General features: G+C 32.4%; 2 protein-coding genes across 2 annotated transcripts; one reads left to right on the top strand and one right to left on the bottom strand.

The window, feature by feature from the left end:
• Nucleotides 1–656: 656 nt before the first annotated feature.
• Nucleotides 657–19,922, bottom strand: LOC8275397. The gene is given in 20 exon segments (XM_048373625.1): nucleotides 657–1,237; nucleotides 1,326–1,476; nucleotides 1,551–1,788; nucleotides 1,886–2,096; nucleotides 2,179–2,384; nucleotides 2,472–2,579; nucleotides 2,744–4,014; nucleotides 8,334–8,656; nucleotides 8,752–8,873; nucleotides 8,876–8,901; nucleotides 9,000–9,237; nucleotides 9,336–9,348; nucleotides 9,394–9,591; nucleotides 9,670–9,866; nucleotides 9,980–10,045; nucleotides 10,048–10,086; nucleotides 15,059–15,910; nucleotides 15,913–16,202; nucleotides 17,100–17,127; nucleotides 19,796–19,922. Coding segments are annotated over 20 exon segments (5,016 nt in total). The 3' UTR covers nucleotides 657–925.
• Nucleotides 19,649–20,549, top strand: LOC8275394 (calcium-binding protein KRP1). The gene has a single exon (XM_002524671.4). It carries the CDS (start codon nucleotides 20,041–20,043, stop codon nucleotides 20,380–20,382), a length of 342 nt encoding a protein of 113 aa, XP_002524717.2. The 5' UTR covers nucleotides 19,649–20,040; the 3' UTR covers nucleotides 20,383–20,549.
• The last annotated feature ends 1,939 nt before the right edge of the window (nucleotides 20,550–22,488 follow it).

Here is a 22,488-nt window from a genome sequence, read left to right as displayed (position 1 = left end):
TTTTAGTCAATGGATTAATTAGTATTTTAAGCAACAAGTTGATAAGAGAAGTAATTATTAAGCTTTATACTAGAACCTAAAGTTGGACCATTGATAATATGCAGTCTGCCATGGCTTTTTTTGGACTGTAATATATCATGGAACCTACTGGAGAATCTGTGGGTCCTCTGGTCGTCTGGATTTCTGGTGTATGCTTTCCACGAAATGCCTGTTACCTTTTGGTGTTATTTGGTGGCTATTCCTTTAATTAATGTGCAGATAAGTAAATTAATTATGATGAGTCTATCTTAATCTGCACGTTTCATTAATCCGCTATAAAATATGTTCTAATGTTTTTGATATCTTATTTTCTCCTCTTCAAATATGGAGAATTAATTTTTTTTCTTATTTTTTATTTATTTTGTTTATATATTAACTTGTTTAGGTTGTTAAATTATGTTAGATACTTCGTTATATAGTATAATTTCTCAAATTATTAATATAAAATTTAGAATTGAAAGAACTCTTCTTATTTGAAAATTAATTAATTAACTATAACTGGAAGGAATGTAATGTAACATATAAGTTGTTCATATTTTAGTAATGTGAAACATGGCCGGATTGCTCTATAACTGCAAGATATGATAAGACCTCTTAAATACGAATACGCATAGACAGACCCTGGGACTACTAATAATATTCCAATTGAAAACGACAACCCTTCAAATGCCATCGAGTTGTTTTTCTCGTTGAGCTTTGACAAATGAATAATATATGGAAAAAAAAAAACAAGTAGAAATAGATACAGGATACAACAAAAACTTGATTTCAATTTTTATATCCCTTGTGTCTGATCCATACTGAACAAGTGTAGTTTCTATACATCCGTCTTGTGGCAATTTATATAAGCCAGAAACAGATAATACTCGTTATCTGAGCTTGTAAATTATCGGCCATCAGCAATTGTGATTGTCACAATGTTAACAGAACAGTTCTTCTGGCTCTGCTGAGAGGTATCTGAATCTAGGCTAACCTGGCTTTCGGCAAATGCCGGTTGCTTTGGAATTGGAAGATCCACAATTTCACTATTCAGCATTGATATCACAGTAGACATAGCTGGTCTATCCTTTGGATGTGCCTGTGCACACAACAAACCTACATGTACGCATCTAGAAATTTCAACCTGAAAACATGGGTCAGATTGTAGCACTGGATCAACTAGAACTGCTATGTTGCCTTCATTCCACAATTTCCATGCCTGCAATTTATCATTATAGGTAAGAATGTCATAAAACTCATAGTCCGAAAGCAGCAAAATCCTGAAGTAATGGATAGGATGAACTTACAATTCCTAGAAGCCCCAGAGCTTGATTAGTTTTATAAACGCTAGAATTCTTTCTGCCACTAACAATCTCCAACAGTAGAACTCCAAAGCTAAAGACATCAGATTTTTCTGAAAACACTCCTTCCGTTACGTATTCAGGTGAAATATAGCCACTGCATGACAAACATTTATGAGGTTAGGCAATGATTCATGTCAATCATAACAGAAAAACGGCGAGAGTGCTTACAAAGTTCCGACAATCCTCCTAGTGTTAGCTTGATCTTCATTGCTGCCAAAGATCCTTGCCATCCCAAAGTCTGAAATTTTTGGATTCAGTTCATGGTCCAGCAAGATGTTGCTTGCCTTGAGATCTCTATGAATAATTCTGAGTCTGGAATCACGGTGAAGGTAAAGGAGACCTCGACAAATTCCTTCAATTATGTGAAATCGTTTTCTCCAATCCAGGAGCTCTTTCTGATGTGGATCTAGATAAATTGCAGCCAAAAACAAGAAACAGAATTTAGGAGTAAATGAACAGTGAGTTTATAGAAGAGAGTAGGTTGGAAAGGAAGCAGGTCTAACCGAAGAGCAATGCATCCAAGCTTTTATTTGGCATGTACTCATACACTAACATCTTTTCTTCTCCTTCAACACAACAACCAAGAAGTCTCACCAGATTTCTGTGTTGGAGTTTTGATATCACCACAACCTCATTCATAAATTCTTGCAGTCCCTGCCCAGATGCTATTGATAATCTTTTCACAGCTATTTCTTGTCCATGAGTCAATTTTCCCTGAAAAAATCACATCAATAAGTAACAAACTTTTCAATATAAATTGCATTGAAGCTCCACTAGAATCGGCATTAGCAATTACCCTGTACACTGGACCAAATCCACCCTCCCCAAGCTTATTAGTTATATCAAAGTTGCCTGTTGCAGTGGCTAGACTCTGTAAACTGAAAACTGGCAGTTCCTTAAGTTTTTCAGGACTCATGTTGTCTATATGAATATTTACATCAGAAAATGTCAGGAGATCTTCTGTCGTCTTAGGTGAAAACTTCTGCTTGCTTTTCCCGTTTTCTGAGTTAGTTTGAGAATTAATGTAAGTCATATGCAGCTCTTTTATGAAAGAATAAATGCTTTAAGACAAGGTAATGAACATGTTACCTTTGTATTTAACAATCCATTTCGATATAAAAAAAGTACAGATAGCAGTGGCAATTGTTCCAAGAACCACTGTTACGCTGATAATAACGAGCATGTGTCTTTTGTTACCTGCAAATAAAGACTTATCAGAAAGTATTGAATTACTTTAACCTGGTAACTTTTTCACTATGCATGTTTTCTTGAAAGAATCCATCAACCTTCAACAATTAAACAAGTTAACAAGTAAGAGATTACGGAAATTAAAAAGAAATTAAAAGATGAGGAACAATTACCGAATTCTGAATGATGTAGGCGTATGTAAAGATCCAGTCCTCCACTAGAGAACTGCTGTACATCATTTAAGTTTCCCATCCATGACATACAGCCAAAATTAGTATAATATGAATAAGCTGTGCAAGAGCAATCACTCAAGCACTCTTCCTTACATTGTTGTTCGCTGGCGGGAGACCATTGAGCAGAGTCTGGCACTTTCAATTTTTGGAGCTTCCGAAATCCATCTTCTTTACCTACTTCACTACTGTTTTGTGTTTTATCACACTGCAGAGATCTTCTTCTAACACAACCGCTAGTCCAGTTTCCTCTTTCCCATTCCATTCCATTTTCTGGTACAAACCCTGGCAAACAGCTACAGATATGTGATTTTTCTTCATTACAGACTCCAAATTTCCCACACTTACCATATACACCACACTTTCCTGGAATTTTGAATATATAATTCCATATCTCTTTTCCTTGATCCCAAACTTTTCCTCCACCTTCTCCTGCAGAATCCAAAGCAAAGTTGTAGAGACTTTCTGCAATTTTCAGAATTGCCGAGTACGTTCCATTGTCCTCTACAATACTAAACCCATTAAGATAATTAGAACTCAAATTAGGAATTCCAGTATAGACGTGGCCGAACCATGGACCACTCCGCCAATATGGTAGACTTTCTTTCCAAACAAAAAATTGAGGAATTCTATTGGGATCAATGCCTGCAGAGAAACTTCCAATAGATGGATCAGAAGGGCTTTTCCAGGATGTTAGTACTTTCTTCTCACCTGTTAATTTATTTGAACTAAGCATCATATTTGGCAAAAGTGTATCACAAGGTTCGTAGAAACTCTCCCAAATGATGTTTCCAGTTGCGTTATCTAGCAAGACAAGGTTTCCATCATCTTTAAGATGTGCCCTTGAATTATTGACTCGATTTGAAACATTCGCTGACCAAAGAATCTCCTGCTGCCCATTTAAGATCACAAGATTTCCATCTGAAACTGTCATAGTTCCTGAAGAATCATTGAGTGGCCGATTTCTGTTAGCAACCCATACTATATTTCTTGGAGAAACTTGACTGTACCATACTCCAACATATCGGTTGGAGGAATTACCGAGGCTGAAAAAACCCAGTTTGAAGATATTTCCAGGAGAGTCTACAGTCTCAGGATCATTAACGGGTTGCGATGATGTGATCGTATCAATGGCAGCACAAGAATTCATAGAATAACAAAGTAAAAGAAAAATAGTTAGTAGGCAGCTGTATATTGCCATTTTTTTTAGTATACTGCTTCTTCTTGATTAGAATGAAGAATTAAAAGAGACTATGAGATTCTTGATTATTACTATTATTATTATTATTATTATTATTATTATTATCCTGAAATATTGATTTACTAAAATTTCAAGAAATGCATGCGCCAGAAAGAACAAATATAGTGCAGCTGTACAGCAAAAACAGAATTTATAAAAATAAATAAAAACTGTAGAATAAACTACACTAATGTTATAAACAATCTTCCACCCTGATTATTAGATCTAGAAAATATATTAAAATAATCTTCCATTTAAATCCCGTTGACCAATGCCCTTATGTTAGATTTGCTCTTAATGAACATTAAAAATGTCTAAAATACCCTCTATGTAAAGCCATAGCTCTATGCCCTTGTGTTAGATCTGACATCAAAACCAGCTGCAGAAAGCAGAAAGCGTCAAGGGCCCTTAAAATGGATTCAGTTTTGCAGAGAACAGCAAAATTGACTGACCTTAATTATATTACAACATGGCCTTTGAGAGTGTCGAGTTTTTCCATTAATCAGGCTTTAACAATTCTCCACAGGAAGATTTTTTTTATTATTTTTTATAATAGTCTTAACCTTGTTAAAAAGAAAATTCAACATTTTGACGAAAGGGTAATTTTTGAATTAAATATTAGGCTCGTATATTTAATATTCTGATGAAACACGTGCTTTAATATTTGTTGCTTTCTTAGTTGAAAGTGGGCCATGGCATGTAACATTTTCATTGAATAGGTTTTCTAAGGCATAATTCATTCAATTTATTTAAATTCTATTTACATGTTTTATATTTTAAAATTGTTATTATCATTAAACTTAAATTGCAAGTTTATATTTCATTTCAAGAAAAATTTTATATCGATTACTTTTTTTTCTTCGGTGCGACTTAAAGAATATTTTAAATTTTTTATATTAGATTACAAAAGTCATGTAACTTTATAAGAATGTAACTAAATTAATATTTAAAATAAAGGAGGAAGCCAATATAGTTATGAACTATTAATTTATTATAGTTAGCAGTTGTGAAAGTGAAGGGAATATCATTTTCTTTAAATTGGCTTACACTGCTTCTTCAAGTAAGATAAGAGTACCAAATCTGTAAATAGGGGCAAAGTATTAGAGCAAGTAATTGCCCTGTTTATCCCTATGTGAATTTGCCAATATGAAAGTTTTTCTGAGGGGGCAATATTATGGAATTGATTGGAAATTTGTCATTTTCTATAATCAACTTGAATCTGAACTTATGATTTTTTTTTATTTTTTTTTTGGTTTTTCTAGAAAATAAAATCTAACATTGGTGAGACTGTGATGGAATGTTACAATGCTTGTAAAACTATATTAAACGGGTAAAGCTTCAAAGGCTCTTGCTAGAATATTGGAAACTTAGAATAGTAGTACCTTTTATATTTTTATTTATTCGATATACTAAATAATATTTTAATATTTTAAAATTAAAAATATTTCTGTAAAAATGTTACATGTCATATTATATAGATAAAAATAAATAAATTATGAAATATTATTATTTTATTTATTAGAAAGCCAACAGGTTACGTACTACGTAATAAAAAATAGTTATCTATGCTAGTGCAGAAAAAATAATTCGAACTCAAAACCCCTCCCCTTCAAAAATAAATATTATTGCTACTTAGACTCGAACGATTTTCTTTTTATAGTCTTTTTGCCAACACCCACGTTGTCCTTTTGTATCCTAAATTGAAAAATTTTAAGAAGATTTTCATGTTATATTCTTTTGCTTGTATTCAGGCAACATTTTCCAAATTTCAAGTAAAATTAATAATAAGATATACATTTACTTTATGAAAAAAAAGAAAAGAAAGATTCATGTACTTTCTCAAAACGAAAAAAAAAAAACAAGATTCACGTAACAGTCATCATGGGCGGCGGGCCCAAATTTCTTTTAGGGTAGAAAAGAGTTTTCTTTCTGAGGGGCAAACCATCATCCTAACCATTTATTTTCCTTATAATGTTCTTGTTCGTTAAGACTTTTAAAAAGAAGTATTATTAAGTAATTAAAATGTTTTTGAGTAATTAGTTAACTTACACTGTTTTTATTGAATTCTTATAAATTAATATTTTACTTCTAAAAGTAGTTTCTGTTAAAAGAGATATCCTGCCGTTACCTCTTTAGGGGTACAATTGAAAAGAATCGATAATAATAAAGATCAAAATATAATGTGTAGAACATAAAGGATTTATCTAGTAATTTGTATATATAATCTCAACAAACGAAAAGAAAGATCCAGGGTTGACCTCTTTTACTTCGTTTCTCCTTTTTACTTCTTTTCCTTGTTTTCTCCATATCTTTTTATTTGTTCTTTCTATCATAACATTTTATATTTGATATTAGATTATTAGGTTTTACTTTATAGAAAAATTATAAATCAAGTGTTCTTAATCTTTTAGTTTTATTATAATTCAAAATATTTAACCTAACTAAATATAATGCTCCTTACAAATTTTATGGATTAGAAGTGATAATTCAATTTGTTTTATACATTTTAAATTAAAATATCTTTACTCTTTATAATTTATATATTTCTTCTTCTCACCTTTTTTTATTATTTCTTTTACTTTTTATTACTTCTTTTCAATACTGAAAAAGAAAAGATATTAAATTAAATAACTTTTTCTTATATAGTAAAGTATAATTTATAAGTAATTATGTAATTTTTTCAACTAAAAAAATTATTTAATTATTAATTAAATTTTAAAATTTGCACCATTTAACAATTTTATCCAGTTATTAACAAATTTTTATATTGTTGTTTTGATTTTATACACAATTTTTTTGATATATTTTAAAATCTTACAGTAAAAAAAATATAACGTAGGAAGTCAATATTACATACTAAAAGAATAAATGATTATAGTTTGTCCTAGGCTAATAATATGGTCATTAAAAACTCACATATATGGATCTTTTCACATATTTTATATCTCATTTAACAAATTTATACTGATTTACTAATTTTAAGTATAATTGACTTACCACGTCATATTTTTTATTCTAAAATTATAAAAATTATTGCTAAAAAGTGTTTTTGAAAATAAATTGAAACTATAGATGATTATTTTAAAATTTTAAAATAATTGAATAAAATTATTAAAAAGTGTAAAATTTAGAATTTAATTGGTAATTAGGCCATCAAAAATTATACTTTAAGGATTACTCGATTGATAAGTTATTTTTTTTCTTTATTAATTTTTTAGAAAATGTTTGATTTAAAGATTTGATGCGGCTGATAGTTGTTTCTTACTGAATAATTAAATTAAAGTGTTTGATAAAAACTTAAGAAACAACAGCTGATAGTTGATTTAGTCTCAATCAGCTGCTAATTGTATTAACTCTGTTTTATAGTTTTTTCTTATCAACTGATAACTGATCTTATTTTTCTTTCATTTATTTGAATATTATTATTCTTATTAAAATCTAGTAATAATAACTTATTTTAAGTTGTTCTCATCTAATTAAATTTTTATATTTTATAATAATTTATTATTATTTTAAATTATTTTTAATAGTTAAATAATTTTAATATTTATTATTTGTAGCATTTGAAATTTTATTATTAGAATTTAATTTTAAATTTTTAGTTTTAAAATAAATTTTATAAATATTTTTAATAATAATTACATTTGAGTTAAAAAAAATTAATATAATATTTTTAATTTTTATAGATTATATTGAATATAATATAATAAAATAAAATAAATTATACTCTCAATGGTCATTTAATATATTAACAACAACTTTTAATAAAATTTTACTAAATAATTTAATTTATCAGCTATTAGCTACCGGCTGTATTAACCAGCGAAGCCAAACATGCAAAATTCGATCTTTTCATAAAGCAAGAGGTTAGATCCTCCGAGCAGGGAATGTGGGATAAATACCTAAGAATACAATAACTAATTTTGCCCCCAATTTTTGGTCCTCTGATTTGAGCAAGATAGATCTTTTTATCTTTTTCAAATTGTTTGGGAAGCCTTTGTTGCTGTCAACTTGCAAAAAAGAAAGGAAAACCCCTTTACAAGTAATTGTTCAACCGCCTCGGATAATAATAAGGTATTTTTGGTCTAGCCATTCCATATCAGCAACTCTAGGCGATTGAGGTGCACATAGTACTTCAGAAGAAAAGGGGGAAATAGGAAAAGAAATAAATACAGCTCTTAGAAACAAAACTCCTTGACAAATAAGCTTTACGTTCCTTTCGACAGTGTCAACAAATCTGTTTTACATTCATATTCTAATTATATTATACGTATAACAAAAAAATACCTGCACCATGAACTTGTTCTTTATCGACCATCAATAATTGCGATTGTCATATTGTTAACCGAACATTTCTTCCGGCTCTGCTGAGAGGCATCTGAATGTAAGTTAATTTGATTTTCAGAGAATGCCGGTTGCTTGGGAATGGGAAGATCCAGAATTTCACTATTTAGCATTGATAAGACAGTGGATACAGCAGGCCTATCTCTTGCAAACTGTTGCACACACAACAGACCCACATGTATGCATCTAAAGATTTCAACTTGATAGCAAGGATCAGATAGTACTGGATCTACTAGAGCAGCTGCGTTGCCTTCATTCCACAATTTCCATGCCTGAAAACATGAATATATATAAAAATATTGTTAACTTATTAATCTCTTACTAATAAGGTAAGAAAAGTCTGAGGCAGTAGGTTATATGTACTTACAAATCCTAAAAGGCTCAAAGCTTCCTCATTGTCATAAAAACTAGTATTTCTTCTCTCGCTTACAATCTCTAATAACAAAACTCCAAAACTAAAAACATCCGATTTCTCTGAAAATCGTCCTTCATTGCATATTCAGGCGACATATAACCACTGCATGTCATTGTTCAGTCACATTAAAGATTCATATAAGCTCATAGAATGATATGAAGATCATGGGATCACAGAGTGGATATAACAACGGTACTTACTAAGTTCCAACAATTCTTCTAGTATTAGCTTGATCTTCATTGCCACCAAAAATTCTGGCCATTCCAAAGTCTGAAATTTCAGGATTCAGTTCCTGGTCTAACAAGATGTTACTTGCCTTCAAATCTCTATGAGTAATTCTGAGTCTGGAATCCCTATGAAGGTAAAGGAGGCTTCGACAAACTCCTTCAACAACGAGGAAGCGTTTTCTCTAGTGTAGAATTTTTTTCTTAAGCGGATCTATGTAAATTACAGCCAAAAACAAAGGGCAGAGTTTCAGGGTCAATGAAAATTGACTTGATTAAAGGTACCTGTTTTAGCATATATGATTAGTTAACCAAACATGTGATGCTATAAAATTGAAACACATATTATAGAATGGCCAACAGCTCATGCATCCAAGCTTTTATTTGGCATGTATTCGTAAATCGACTTCTTTTCTTCTCCTTCAACTGAGCACCCAAGAAGTCTCACCAGATTCCTGTGCTGGAGTTTTGAGATCACCACTACCTCATTCATAAATTCTTCTAGCCCCTGTCCAGATGCTCTTGACAGTCTTTTCACAGCTATGCCTTGTCCATCAGGAAAATCTCCCTTCAAAGTTACAACCACGGCTGGTAACTAGCAATTCTAAATAGCAATTCTGAAGTTTCCCTAGAGTACTTGCATTACCTTGTACACTGGACCAAAACCACCCTGCCCAAGTTTATTAACTATATCAAAGTTGTTTGTTGCAGTGGCCAACTCCTGTAAACTGAATATTGGTAATTCCTGAAGTTTTACTTGGTTCACATTATCCATGAGCTTGTTTACATCTGAAAATGTTGGATGATTGTCCTTCCTTTCGACTAATAAGTTTCTTTTCCTGTCTGAGTGAATTGAATTGAAAAAATAAGTGCAAAGCAACCTGATTATTTTTCTATTTCTATAGGATTGTGCATGTAAAAGAATTCCGGGTAGTTATACTGATGAGCATGCAGACCTCTATGCTTAGCCTTCCACCTCCATATAAAAATTGCACATAAGAGAAGGACAATTGCTCCTGCCAAACTGTCATACTGATAATAACTTTTATGTTCTTATTGTTATCTGAAAATTAGAAGTAATAAGGTTGTTCAGAATAGAGGATCAAGTTTCTTTATTTTCCAATATGGGTTACCAACATCAGCCAGCATAACATTAGTTAGCAGTAATAGCAGATTGTATCAAGCATGTACCACACTACTATAATAAAATATGACAAGAGAATGGAACAATTACTGAAAGTAAAATAAATGATGTGGTGAATGTCTTTCACTTTATATTAAACGAATGTTCATTACAGGTATATATATTGATGTTGACACACATTAACCCTATTCTAAAGTCTATGATTAAACTAAATCTATATAAATAAGGAAAGAAATAATGGAAAATCAATCTCTAATATGAACTACGTATTCTGTGGCTATTTTATAGTTCAACTTCCTTTAACACTCCCTCTCAAGTTGGAGTGTATGTTAGTGACATCCAACTTGTTGAGTAAAACTTCAAACTGCTCAGTGCTCAAAGGCTTAGTAAATAAATCTGCTAGCTGATCTGAAGTGCGAATATGAGCAGTTTGAATCATTCCATTTTGAATCTTTTCACGCACTAAGTGACAGTCTATTTCTATATGTTTAGTACGCTCATGAAATCTGGATTTGCAGCTATGCATATGGCTGCTTGATTATCGCAGTATAAATTTACTGGCTGCGTATGACTTACTCCCAAGTCTTTTAAGATGTTTTTCAACCATGTGATCTCACAGCATGTAGTAGCCATAGAACGATATTCTGCTTCAGCACTTGAACAAGATACCATTGTCTGTTTCTTTGTCTTCCAAGATATTGGTGCTTGACCAAGCAAGATGCAAAAACCTGTAATTGACCTTCTCGTATCCTTGCAACGAGCCCAATCAGCGTCACAAAATGCTCTTAATTGAAGAGGACCTGTAGATGGTAATAAAATACCTTGTCCAGGAGTATGTTTGATATACCTAAGGACTTTATGTGCTACTTCTAAGTGTGGTTGTCTAGGTTTGTCCATAAACTGACTCAACACATGAACAATATAAGTGAGGTCTGGTGTAGTTATGGTGAGATAAGCTAACCTCCCTACTAATCTTCTGTAAGTTGATCCATCATTTAAAAGTTCTCCATCTGATTGCGTGAGTGACAAATTTTGATCTACCGGAAAACGAGAAGGTTTAGCACCTAAGAACCCGACATCTTCTAAAATTTCCAAAGCATATTTTCATTGTGATAAACTGATTCCTTGTCTTGATCTTGCAACCTCTATGCCGAGGAAATATTTAAGCTTTCCCAAGTCTTTAAGTTTGAATTGCTTGGATAAGAAAAGTTTATTTTCTTCTATATTTTACAAATTATCTCCGGCCAATATCACATCATCAACATACACAAGTAATGCCAAAAAAAGTACCTTGTTGTTGTCGGACGAACAAAGAATAATCAGAACGGGACTGGTGGAATCCTGCAGCTTTGAGTGCATTGGATAACTTTATAAACCACTGTCGAGAGGCTTGTTTCAATCCGTATAGTGATTTATGAAGCTTACAAACACGAGTCTCCCCCTTTGGTCCGAAACCAAGAGGCAAAGACATGTATACTTCTTCATCAAACTCATCAGAAATGCGTTATTAACATCTAATTGATGTAAATGCCAACCACGTAATGCTGCCACACTAGCAAGACACGAACTGTAACTAATTTAGCCACAAGTGCGAAAGTTTCCTTGTAATCAATGCCCTCAATTTGACCGTAACCCTTAGCCACCAATCGTGCTTTGTATCTCTCCATCGTCCCATCAGCCTTTAATTTGATTTTGTATACCCATTTGCAGCCGATTGGTTGCTTATGAGATGGCAGTGTTACTAAACTCCAAGTCCCATTATTTTGCAAAGCAGAAATTTCTTGTTGCATGGCTTTACACCATTTTGGATCTTTGACAGCCTGTGAATAACTAGCAGGTTCTTTGTGAAGAGATAGTTTAGTGGCATATGTTTTATGAGCTTGGGAAAGTTTGTTATAAGATAAAGATTGGGATAGCGGATGAACAATACCTGAATGTTGAACCAAGCTTGTGGATGACGTTGGTTCAGTCCTTGAAGGGAGGGCCATCTCGATATGGAAGTCATGTAGATATCGTGGAGCTTTAATGGCACGACTTCCACACCGGGGTGGTGTAACAGCTGGTATATTTTTTTATGGTGGTGACATGTTTGGTGAAGGGATGTTGGGAGGACCAGGCTCATTGATGGTTATGTCAATGTTTGGTGGTTCATTAGTGTTGGTATGAGATGAGTACTCAGGTAAAGGGTCGAAATCAAGGTTGGAATATTGATTTGGAAACAAGAGTTCTGAATCTTTTTGTGGTGCAGTGAAATCTTTAGAATTCTGGAAAGGAAAGATATTTTCAAAGAAAATGATATCTCTTGAGACTAATACCTTTTTCTGAGTAATATCAAAAACATGATACCCTTTTTTCCCATAAGGATATCCAAGAAAGATGCAACGTGATGCTCGAGGATCAAATTTTGAATGGTTTTGGGCATGTGTGGAAACAAAACACAGACAACTAAATACTCGTAAATGTGAGTAGTTTGGAACTTTGTTAAACAGCTTTTCATATGGGGTTTTGCCTTGAAGAAGAGGAGTTGGTGTGCGGTTTATGAGATAGGCTGAAGTAAGGATGGGATCCTCCCAAAAATGATGAGGAATACCAGCTTGAATAAGGAGGGCACGTGCCATATTTAACAAGTGTCTGTGTTTCCGTTCAGCGACACCATTTTGCTGTGGTGTATTGACACAACTGGTTTGGTGAATGATGCCCTTTTGTGTATAGAAAGTTTCAAGTCTGAATTCTTGGCCATTGTCACTACGAATGATCTTTACTTTGGAATTGAATTGATTTTCAGCCATGTTGACAAAATTGACCAAAAGATTTCCAGCATCTGATTTATGTTTCATAAGGTAAATCCATGCGCATCTAGTATAGTCATCAACAATAGTAAGAAAATATTTTGCACATGAAATTGAAGCAACTTTGTAACCACCCCAAATGTCAACATGTATCAAATCAAAACTAGATTCAGTAGTGATGGAACTTGAAGAAAAAGGAAGTCTTGTTTGTTTTGCCAGAGGGAAAATCAAACACTTGTCTGTATTACAAGTTTTATTTCAGAAACATGAAGAATTAAATGATGGAGTGACTTGAGAAGATGGATGCCCCGGACGTTAGTGCCAAAAACATGAATTCGAGGCTTTAGTGTGATTACACATTCCTTTATTGGCTTGATCGAGATAGTAAAGGCCCTCTCGTTCAATTCCCGTCCCAATCGTCTTCTCCGAGCGTAGGTCCTGGACAAAGCAAATATTGTTGAAGAAAATGGCTATATTAGATGAATTGTGGGTCAGCTTGCTAATTGATATTAAATTCAGATGGAAAAATGGAATACACAAAACATTGTCAAGAATTAAATCTGGAGATAGAGCTACTGTGCCAATATGAGTCACTTGTGCTATAGAACCATTTGACAATTCCACGGTACGATTTTTGACAGGCTTCGAGTGTGTAAATAAGTTCTAATCATAAACCATATGGTCTGTACACCCACTATCAAAGATCCAAGTGTTTCTTTTTCCATTAAGGATAAGTGAAAAAACTTTACCTGAAAGTTCATCATGAGTTGAGCAATTACTAACATGATTTGCAGAGGAGGTTTTGGATCTCAACATTTCTAGTATTTGTCTGCACTCTTCGGCCATGAATGGAAAGCTCGTATCTTTCTTTTCAGTCAGATACGCAACTTGATTTTCCTTCGAAATTATTGTATTATCCTCAGTTGCTGCTTTCTTTTTACGGCAAAATTCTACTGTGTGTCCTCTCTAGCCGGAAAAACTGCATTTGAGATGTGCACGACAATTTTTGGTGGCGTGATTTGTCTTGTTACACTTTATGCACTTTTGCTCATCTTCAGTCTTGCGATTTGAATTCTTTACGGCAAAGACAACAACTTCTGGTTGGTCTTGACTCTTTCCAGTTATTGCTTCTGCTTGTTTCTCATGACGAAGCACTAGGGAATATGCTTTATTCACCGTGGGTAATGGGTCTAGTAATAAGGTATTACTCCGAACACCTGCATATGATTCATTGAGACCCATGAGAAATTTCATGATTTTCTGAGTTTCCATATATGTAGCCACCTCTTTGATTGATCCACAAGTGCATATGGGAAAAGTACAGATTGCTTCACGCTCATCCCATAGTCCCTTCAGTTTGGTAAAATAAGATCCCACAGACATGCTGCCTTGCACACAATTATGAATTTCGTTTTCAATGTTGAATAGCTCAACCATGTTCAATTGTGAGAACCTCTCCTGCAATTCCAGCCATATCTGTCTAGCATTTTTGCAATTGATCACACTGCCAACAATCTCTTTAGACATAGATCCCAGCAGCCAAGTCTTTACCAAATTGTTGCAGCGATTCCATTGTTGATGCTCGTCTGAATTTCTTTCACTTGGCTCATTGATTGAACCATCTATGAGTCCAATCTTGTTTTTGACTGTCAAAGCCATAGTCATGGATTGTTTTCATATGTTGTAATTATCTTCGACCAAAGGCTGTGGCACAAGAATTGCGCCAGTTTGATCTGAATGATGAAGATAAAGTTGATGATTCGGATTGTCCCATTTTTCTCCTAAAGCCGTGCCTCTTGGTTTATTGTCTCCCATGGAAGTCGGCTAGGAAACAGTATTATGTTTTGTTTTGATGCCCATAGTCACCAAGGCTCTAATACCATGAAAGTAAGATAAATGATGTGGTGAATGTCTTTCACTTTATATTAAACGAATGTTCATTATAGGTATATATATTGATGTTGACACACATTAATCCTATTCTAAAGCCTATGATTAAGCTAAATCTATATAAATAAGGAAAAAAATAATGGAAAATCAATCTCTAATATGAACTATGTATTCTGTGGCTATTTTACAGTTCAACTTCCTTTAACAATTACCAAGTTCTGAATATTCGAGGGGAATATATAGATCTGCCCCTCCAATGGAGAACTTCTGTATGTCACGTGAGTTTTGTTCAATGAAGTCTCCAGTCCATGACATACAACCAAAATCTGAATAATATGAACAGGCAACACAGGAACAATTATTCAAGCAATCCTGTTTACACTCTTGTTCAAGGATATTTGACCAATGTGCAAACTCCGGCACTTTCATTGTCTCCAGCTTTAAAAACACATCTTCTTTTCCTAATTCACCACCATTTTCTGTTCTCTCACACTGCAAATATCTTCTTCTAACACAACCACTGGTCTAGTTGCCTCTAGTCCATTCGTCAGCATTTTTTGGCTCAAACCCTCTCAAACAACTACAGACTGGAGAATTCTGTGGATTACAGGCTCCAAACACCCCACATATGCCATCAACATTGCATTCAGTTTCTGGAATTTGCCAATCAGTTTCCCAACTCTCCGTTTTATTAACCCAAGTTTTTCTCGAGAATTCTCCATTAGGGTCTAAAAGATAGTTATAAAGAGTAGACTCATCTGAAAAAGTGAATCGCGAAGTATCTCCAGTTAGAGTAAATCCGTTAAGATAAACAGATACCATTCAAGGAATTCCGATAAAGATCCGACCATTCCATGGACCGCTTTGCCAATAAGGACGACTACCATTCCAAACGAAAGCTTCAGGAACCTCTAAATCATCAATGCCAACGGAGAAGCTTCCAATGTATGGATCAGAATGGGAGTTCCATGATCGTAGCACTATATTCTCTCCTGCTCTTTCACCAGCTGTAAGTCTCATATTCCTCGCCAATACATTGGAGGGTTGCTGAAAGCTCTCCCATGGGTGTTCCCGTTGGTTTTATCTTGCAGTACTAAGTTTCCATCATCAGTAAGCAGCGCACTTGAATTTTGAACTCCATTTGTAACATTTGATGACCAAAGAACCTCATTCTTTCCATTCAAGACAACAAGATTTCCATCATCTGATACTGTCATAATTCCTGAAGAATCATTGAGCGGCTTGTTTCTGTTAGCTACCCAGATTGGAGTTGTCACCGAAACTTTATTGTACAAGATTCCTGCATAGCGATTTATGGAATTAACGGGGCTGAAAAATCCAAGTCTGAAAAAATTCCTATATGTTGATTCAATAAATAATCAATAGCTGATAAAACTTTTGAATGCCATGTATCTTTAACAGTTCATATATATATTGCTTGCATTCTGTTCAATTGTTTTTTCATATCTTTCTATTTTTCTTCTACTTCTTACATAAATCAGAGCGCAAGTATAAAGATTTTCAAGTTTAGTTTGATTAAAACAGAATCTTTATATTGTTAGAGAAGTAATGATTGGTTTTGTCTCTAATTTATATGGTGGCTGTAGTGAAATTGAAAGATATCGACATGAACCATCAAAACATAACATAGGAGCATTAGGGGCTGGGAATTTTCTTAGAAGCCTATATTTCTCACCAAATTCCAAAGTGGGAAAGTGGGTAGAGGGTGTTCTTATATTTCGGCTTGTTTTTCTTTTATTTTTAACTTTAGTGGCACCAGTGATCTTTTCTTTTCTTTTTTTGAAAAAAAAAAAAGTATAAAATTAAGAAAATATTATAAAATACTATACGTGGATTTTTAACAAACAATGTGAAATAAAATCATAGAAATTAGTTTAAATGATATAGAATTATTACTTTTTTACTTTCTTACTTTTTATTTTATTTTATTTCAAGAGTAAAGAGGAAATATAAAATAATATTATTTTTCTTCTTTTTTAATTTTTTTTCTCCTTTTCAAATATAAAAAAGTTATTTTCCCTTATTTTTGTTCTTCTCTTATTTTCTTACAATCCAAACAATCAGTAGGCCTTTGGATCCTGGGCGAATTTGGGATCTGTAGCCAAAATTTGGCCTATTCGAAAGATACGTATAGCTAAGAAAGAAGTATCACAGTCATTACTCCTGTGTCAGGTATAAACCATTGCAACGATGCATTAAATAATAATCAATATGTTTTACCCACACTCAGACCTCACAGAAAGTTCCAATACGGCACAAGCTGCGCTATAAAACAAAAAAATCAGTACATTTTTGTATGGGGTGACAATTGAATGGAAACTCTTCCCTTTGTTCTTTTTTTTTTTTTCTGGAGATTTCAGCCTTATTGTAAAATAAAAAATAGAGACAATTTATAAAAATTAAAATTCAACCAATCACGTCGCTAATTTTAATTATTTTAATATTAATTAGATCGAAGTTCAATTCAATAAATTTTAACTGATAAAAAATCTAATGTCAAATATATAATACAATATTTTTAAAAAAAAATTGAAGAAAAAATCAATTATTTATAAATATATATAATTAAAATTACACACATAAATTTAGAAATAGATTAGGATACAAAAATTTCTTAAAACAAACTCACCATACATTCTTCTTGTTATATATTTTACCACGAGACTAAACATTTTGAGTTTTTTTTTTTTTTTTTCTAGCTTCTCTCAAAAAAGGTGGTAAAATATATTAATTACAGAATTGAACTATGTGATTGGACCTGAGCCCAGACAAAGATTCTGGTACGAAAATTTCTTAAAGTTAGATACTAGACCCATCTTCATCGAAGCAACGGGCTCTTTTGTCACCGTCAGAATGATAAGCAATCAGCTTTCAAAACAAAACACGTCCGAAAATGAAACCCATCTTCATAGAAAAAGTGGTCTTTTTGGAATTCTCTCTGCATATAATACATATATATATAGATCATGTTTCAGACAATTGATGTCTTTCCCATTGTTTGGAACATGTATATAAATGTCTTCGGATTTTTGAATCACTTAAAAGGAGTATGAAACTTATGAATCAATTGCGTTTTTATTTACATTCAGATGTACAAATTAGTTTTATTACTTTCATGCAAAATCTTATCATTATCCTTCTTGGGTCATTTTCCTGGAAGCTGGAAAGAAACTTTAAGAGAAAAGGATTTTCATTTTCATTATTTTCTGGTGGGAATTTGACAATTCTTTAACTTACTTGGTCTTCTAGCTAATTATAGGAAACTGGGAATGAGCTATATGATGGCCTTTCTTCAACTTCATTGCAATTGGCAAGAAAGCAAGAAATTGTTTTTTTGTAATGAATAAAATGCCAAGAAGATAGCAAGCCATTACTCTTTCCTAATGAAACCCCTTAGCAATTTCCTACTCAAAATAATATAATATCATTCATAAATTATCTTAGATTATCAATAATTTTGGAAGGACAAATATACACTGAATAGCAATTTGATTAGTCATTTTTGTTTTATAATTATTATATTTCTAAGGTTGTTAACATGATCATGTTTTTCTTGAGACATAAAATACTCGATTAAATTTAATTTTAATCAGCTGTACCAAAAATAAATTATCGAATCAACAGTTTCCCTTTTTAAATAGATTTAGAAGAGAGAATGTCATTTCATAATCCAAATATTTTAATTAATATATTCACTCAATTATTGAATACAAATCAATAATGTTATAAGCTCAGGTGATGCATTAATTCCTCATACATATCAGTTAGGGCTAATCTAACTAAGTCAACCTTTAGCTAGTTAGAACTTATTTTTTCTATTACTGAGTGAATTTATATTTTTTATGGTTCATAATCATATATGAGTTTAATAAATATAAATCATAAATTATTAATTATATACTATTTATTATAAAATATTTTATTACAAAAAAAACATAATATATCTATTAAAATATATAATTTTATTCTCGTAAATAATTTAAATATATATTGTTATATCTATAATAAATACAAATATAAAATTATATATTTAAGTATTAATTTTTTTTCTTACCTTCAACCTAGCTTACTAATTTATTATTGAGTAGAGCTTTATTTATCTTGGGTTGGATTGATTTATCAAACAAGTCTCATTAAACAAGCTCAAATAAATATTTACTGAGTCAATTATTAAAAAATTTATTTATTCCGTCTCAAAAGATGGTATTTTTTATTTTTATTTTTTGCTTTTTTGGTCCGTTCCTAAATTACAGTCAATTTTTCTTTTTTAATTGTTAGTTTAGTAAATAATGGTTAAAATATCTTTCTTTAATTAATATAGACATTGCCACATGCAATTAATTTTTACATTTATACTTTGAAATTGTGACTTTTATAGAAATATGAAGAAATAGTAATAAAAATTAATAAAAAAACCATTTTTTTATTGGCTTAACTGTAATACAAGACATAAATATTGATCTACCATTACCGTCCTTCCAACAATTATTTAGTCAAAGTATATAATAATTACTTCATAGAATTGGTAAAATGGGAATGCAAACTTGGGTTATCCATTTTCATACATGTGCACCACTTTCTTGTTGCGTGGGAAACTCTTTAATCCTTGGAGTTGGCCAATAATGTGCACACTCTGCCTCTGGGATCCAAAAAGAAACACAATGTTCCATTTATTTATCAATCAGCACTTCTTCTTTCCTTACAATTCTTAAAAACATTGGGTTCTTATCCTTGCAATTAATTAAAAGATTTGTCTAAAATATTTAAAAGAAATAATAAGGAAAAAGGCATGGGTACCTATATTACCAAACTTGGTTCCTCCCATGCAACTTCGAGGAAAGACCAAATGAGAACCATCTCTTATACACAAATAGACACGAATCATACTCAGCAAAAAGCCGGCAATAACAACCTTCCCCTTCTCTTACCTGTACCTTCGTTGTCATTAAACATGTCCACTCTTTCCTCCAACACTCTTTGAATTTCATCTTTTCCTTTCTCCCTAAGCTTTTGTTCTTTTTCTCTTTCAAAAATCACTATATATACAGACGCCATCCCCCTACTCACCTTTCCATTCCAACACATCATTAGACAACTACAACTTCTTCTTCTTCTTTCTTTTTTTTAAAAAAAGTCATTGGTGAAATTATATACCAACAAAACAAAAGAAAATATGGCCTCACGAGATGGTGTCATCTTTGAAGATTTCTTCCCAGCAATGGTGGAGAAGCTTGGCGCTGACGGGTTTATGAAGGAGCTGTGTAATGGGTTTAGGTTGTTGATGGATGGAGAGAAAGGTGTGATCACTTTTGAAAGCTTGAAAAGGAATGCTAATTTGCTAGGGTTGCAAGACATGAGTGATGATGAGGTAATGTGCATGTTAAGAGAAGGTGATTTGGATGGTGATGGTGCTTTGAATGAAATGGAGTTTTGTACTCTCATGTTCAGGTTGAGTCCTGGGTTAATGAGGACTTCAAGAAAATGGCTTGTAGAAGCTCTTGTTAGTGAGATGTAGGTTTATTTTACCACTATTCTTCATTTTCTTGTTCTTGATTAATTAGGATAAATCTTTTCTTTCTTTTGCTTTGCCCTGCCTGTCCATTTGTAATCTTTCTAGTTTAACAGCATTCGGATATTAAATTCCATCTTAATTTACTCAAATGCAAACTCTTTTCTTCTTTTTTTCTTTTTCTCTTTTTGGTTCTATTCTGTTCTCAATTAAATGGACACTTAACATGGCCATGTTGTTAGAGGAAAAAAAAGGCCATGAACTAAAGAAGGAAATAAATCCAAGAGATGGGCAATCTAGTTGATTGGGCCTAATCTTGACAAGAGACATGGGCTTCCTTCACTTGTATCATAGACATTGCAAATTAGTCGATCACCAAAGCAAGTGCATCAAAACCGTTTCTTAGTGAGAAATTATATCATGACTTGCTGCTATATATATTATATAATATAATCAATAAAAGAAATTGCCTACTATTTCTTTTCTCGAAAAGGAAATAAATGAAAATTTACACTCTCACCTTTTTAATTAAATTGCATGTTATCTTTACATTTAATTGTTACCCCATTTATTATATTTATTTCAATATAATAATAAGATAGGAAAAATATTAATATTGTATTGAATATAAAAAAAAAAATAATAATTAACATCTTTTGATTTAAAAGAGAGTGGATTAATATGGAATGAAAAGAATAATTTTTTTATATAAAGAAAAGAGAAGAATTAACCATGGTAAATTTTATGAGAATATTAATTTTCAATTGATAATGATGCTGTGTATGTAGAAGGCATGTGGATTACCAGTTAAAGGGAACTTTGTCCATCTTTGTGGACTTTTGTGTAAAGGAAAATGGAGGAAAAGATGGCATATTCTGTCGTTTGGAAATGCTCCCATAAGAACCATGAATATATATTGCTTCCAGGGAGAGATGCTTGGCACGCCAATAATTCTATATATACATCCGCGTATGTCAAAGATAAGCTCCGATTGATCATGGGAAAATAATATATATATAGAGAGTCTGATCTTTGCATGTTTCTTGTGTCATTTTATATGCTATTTGCTTAATTGAGAAAATTTATTTGTCAGGTTGAGAACACAGGCATGTAACATACTTTCAGTTTCAGGTCGTCTCGAGGCAAATTTTCTTGTCCACATTCTAAACCTGTTTCATAAAATATCAAGAACCCTAGCCCACAAATTTTTACCGGGCATTATACCAACCAGTTGACTTTCATTGTCTTCAACCTAGGCCACATACTTGCTCCTCAGCTCCATCATCTTACAGACAAAGATGAGTTACTGTCTGAGGAATAAATGCCACTTTGTATTAGGGTAAAAGTTTAAGATGTATAAATTCTAAGTAATTTGAGCACTTCTTTCTTTTTTTTACTTCAGCAAACATTGTTTTATTTTCTAAGTTCTCACATAAAATACGTATGCAATGGCAATCAAATCCCATTATATGTGCATAGACGGGCACATGTAATCCATAATTGTTGGCTCCATCGCTGAGCAAAACATGTCAAAGTTTTAATAAGTTTGGTGGCAAATGTACTTCAAAACAATAGAAGATCAAGATGATTAGGTCACATAAACAATGGGAATAATTATGACGATAGACTAGGTACAATTAAAGTAAATAGTAAGCTAGCAGTTCATTGAGTAAGATGAGCCACACAATTCAAAGTTTATTTATTTTTATATTTTTAGATAACAGAGGACATTGATTTGGACCCAAAAATTTAATTTCAATATTACTAATAGGAGTACTTACAGACCTACATAAAAACGTGAAATTATATATTAACCTCTGATTTAAAATAACAATTCAATATAAAATTAATATTTCAAAAAACCTTTCACATGCTGGGATTAGTGATTGGCATCTAATGCGGATTCCATATTTGCCTTTGCCATCTGGAATTGAATTCATATGGACCTCTACATTCATCCAAGTCTTCTAGTAGTAATGGAAGAAGGCCACAGATTCTTCTTCTTCTTCTTCTTTTTCTTTAATTTATTGATTGTGACACACGTGTCAAGTAAGGGATTAGAATGTTGAGCTAAGGTCACCAGTGATTATAAGCTTATGTTGCAAAATTATA

Source organism: Ricinus communis, chromosome 5 (assembly GCF_019578655.1).
Source record: "Ricinus communis isolate WT05 ecotype wild-type chromosome 5, ASM1957865v1, whole genome shotgun sequence".
Taxonomy (NCBI): Eukaryota; Viridiplantae; Streptophyta; class Magnoliopsida; order Malpighiales; family Euphorbiaceae; genus Ricinus; species Ricinus communis.
Note: the sequence above shows the minus strand (reverse complement) of the source record. Positions and strands in the feature narration are given on the sequence as shown.

Coding starts and splice junctions, on each gene's coding strand:
- LOC8275394 (XM_002524671.4), top strand. CDS start 20,041: ATGGCCTCACGAGATGGTGTCATCTTTGAAGATTTCTTCCCAGCAATG.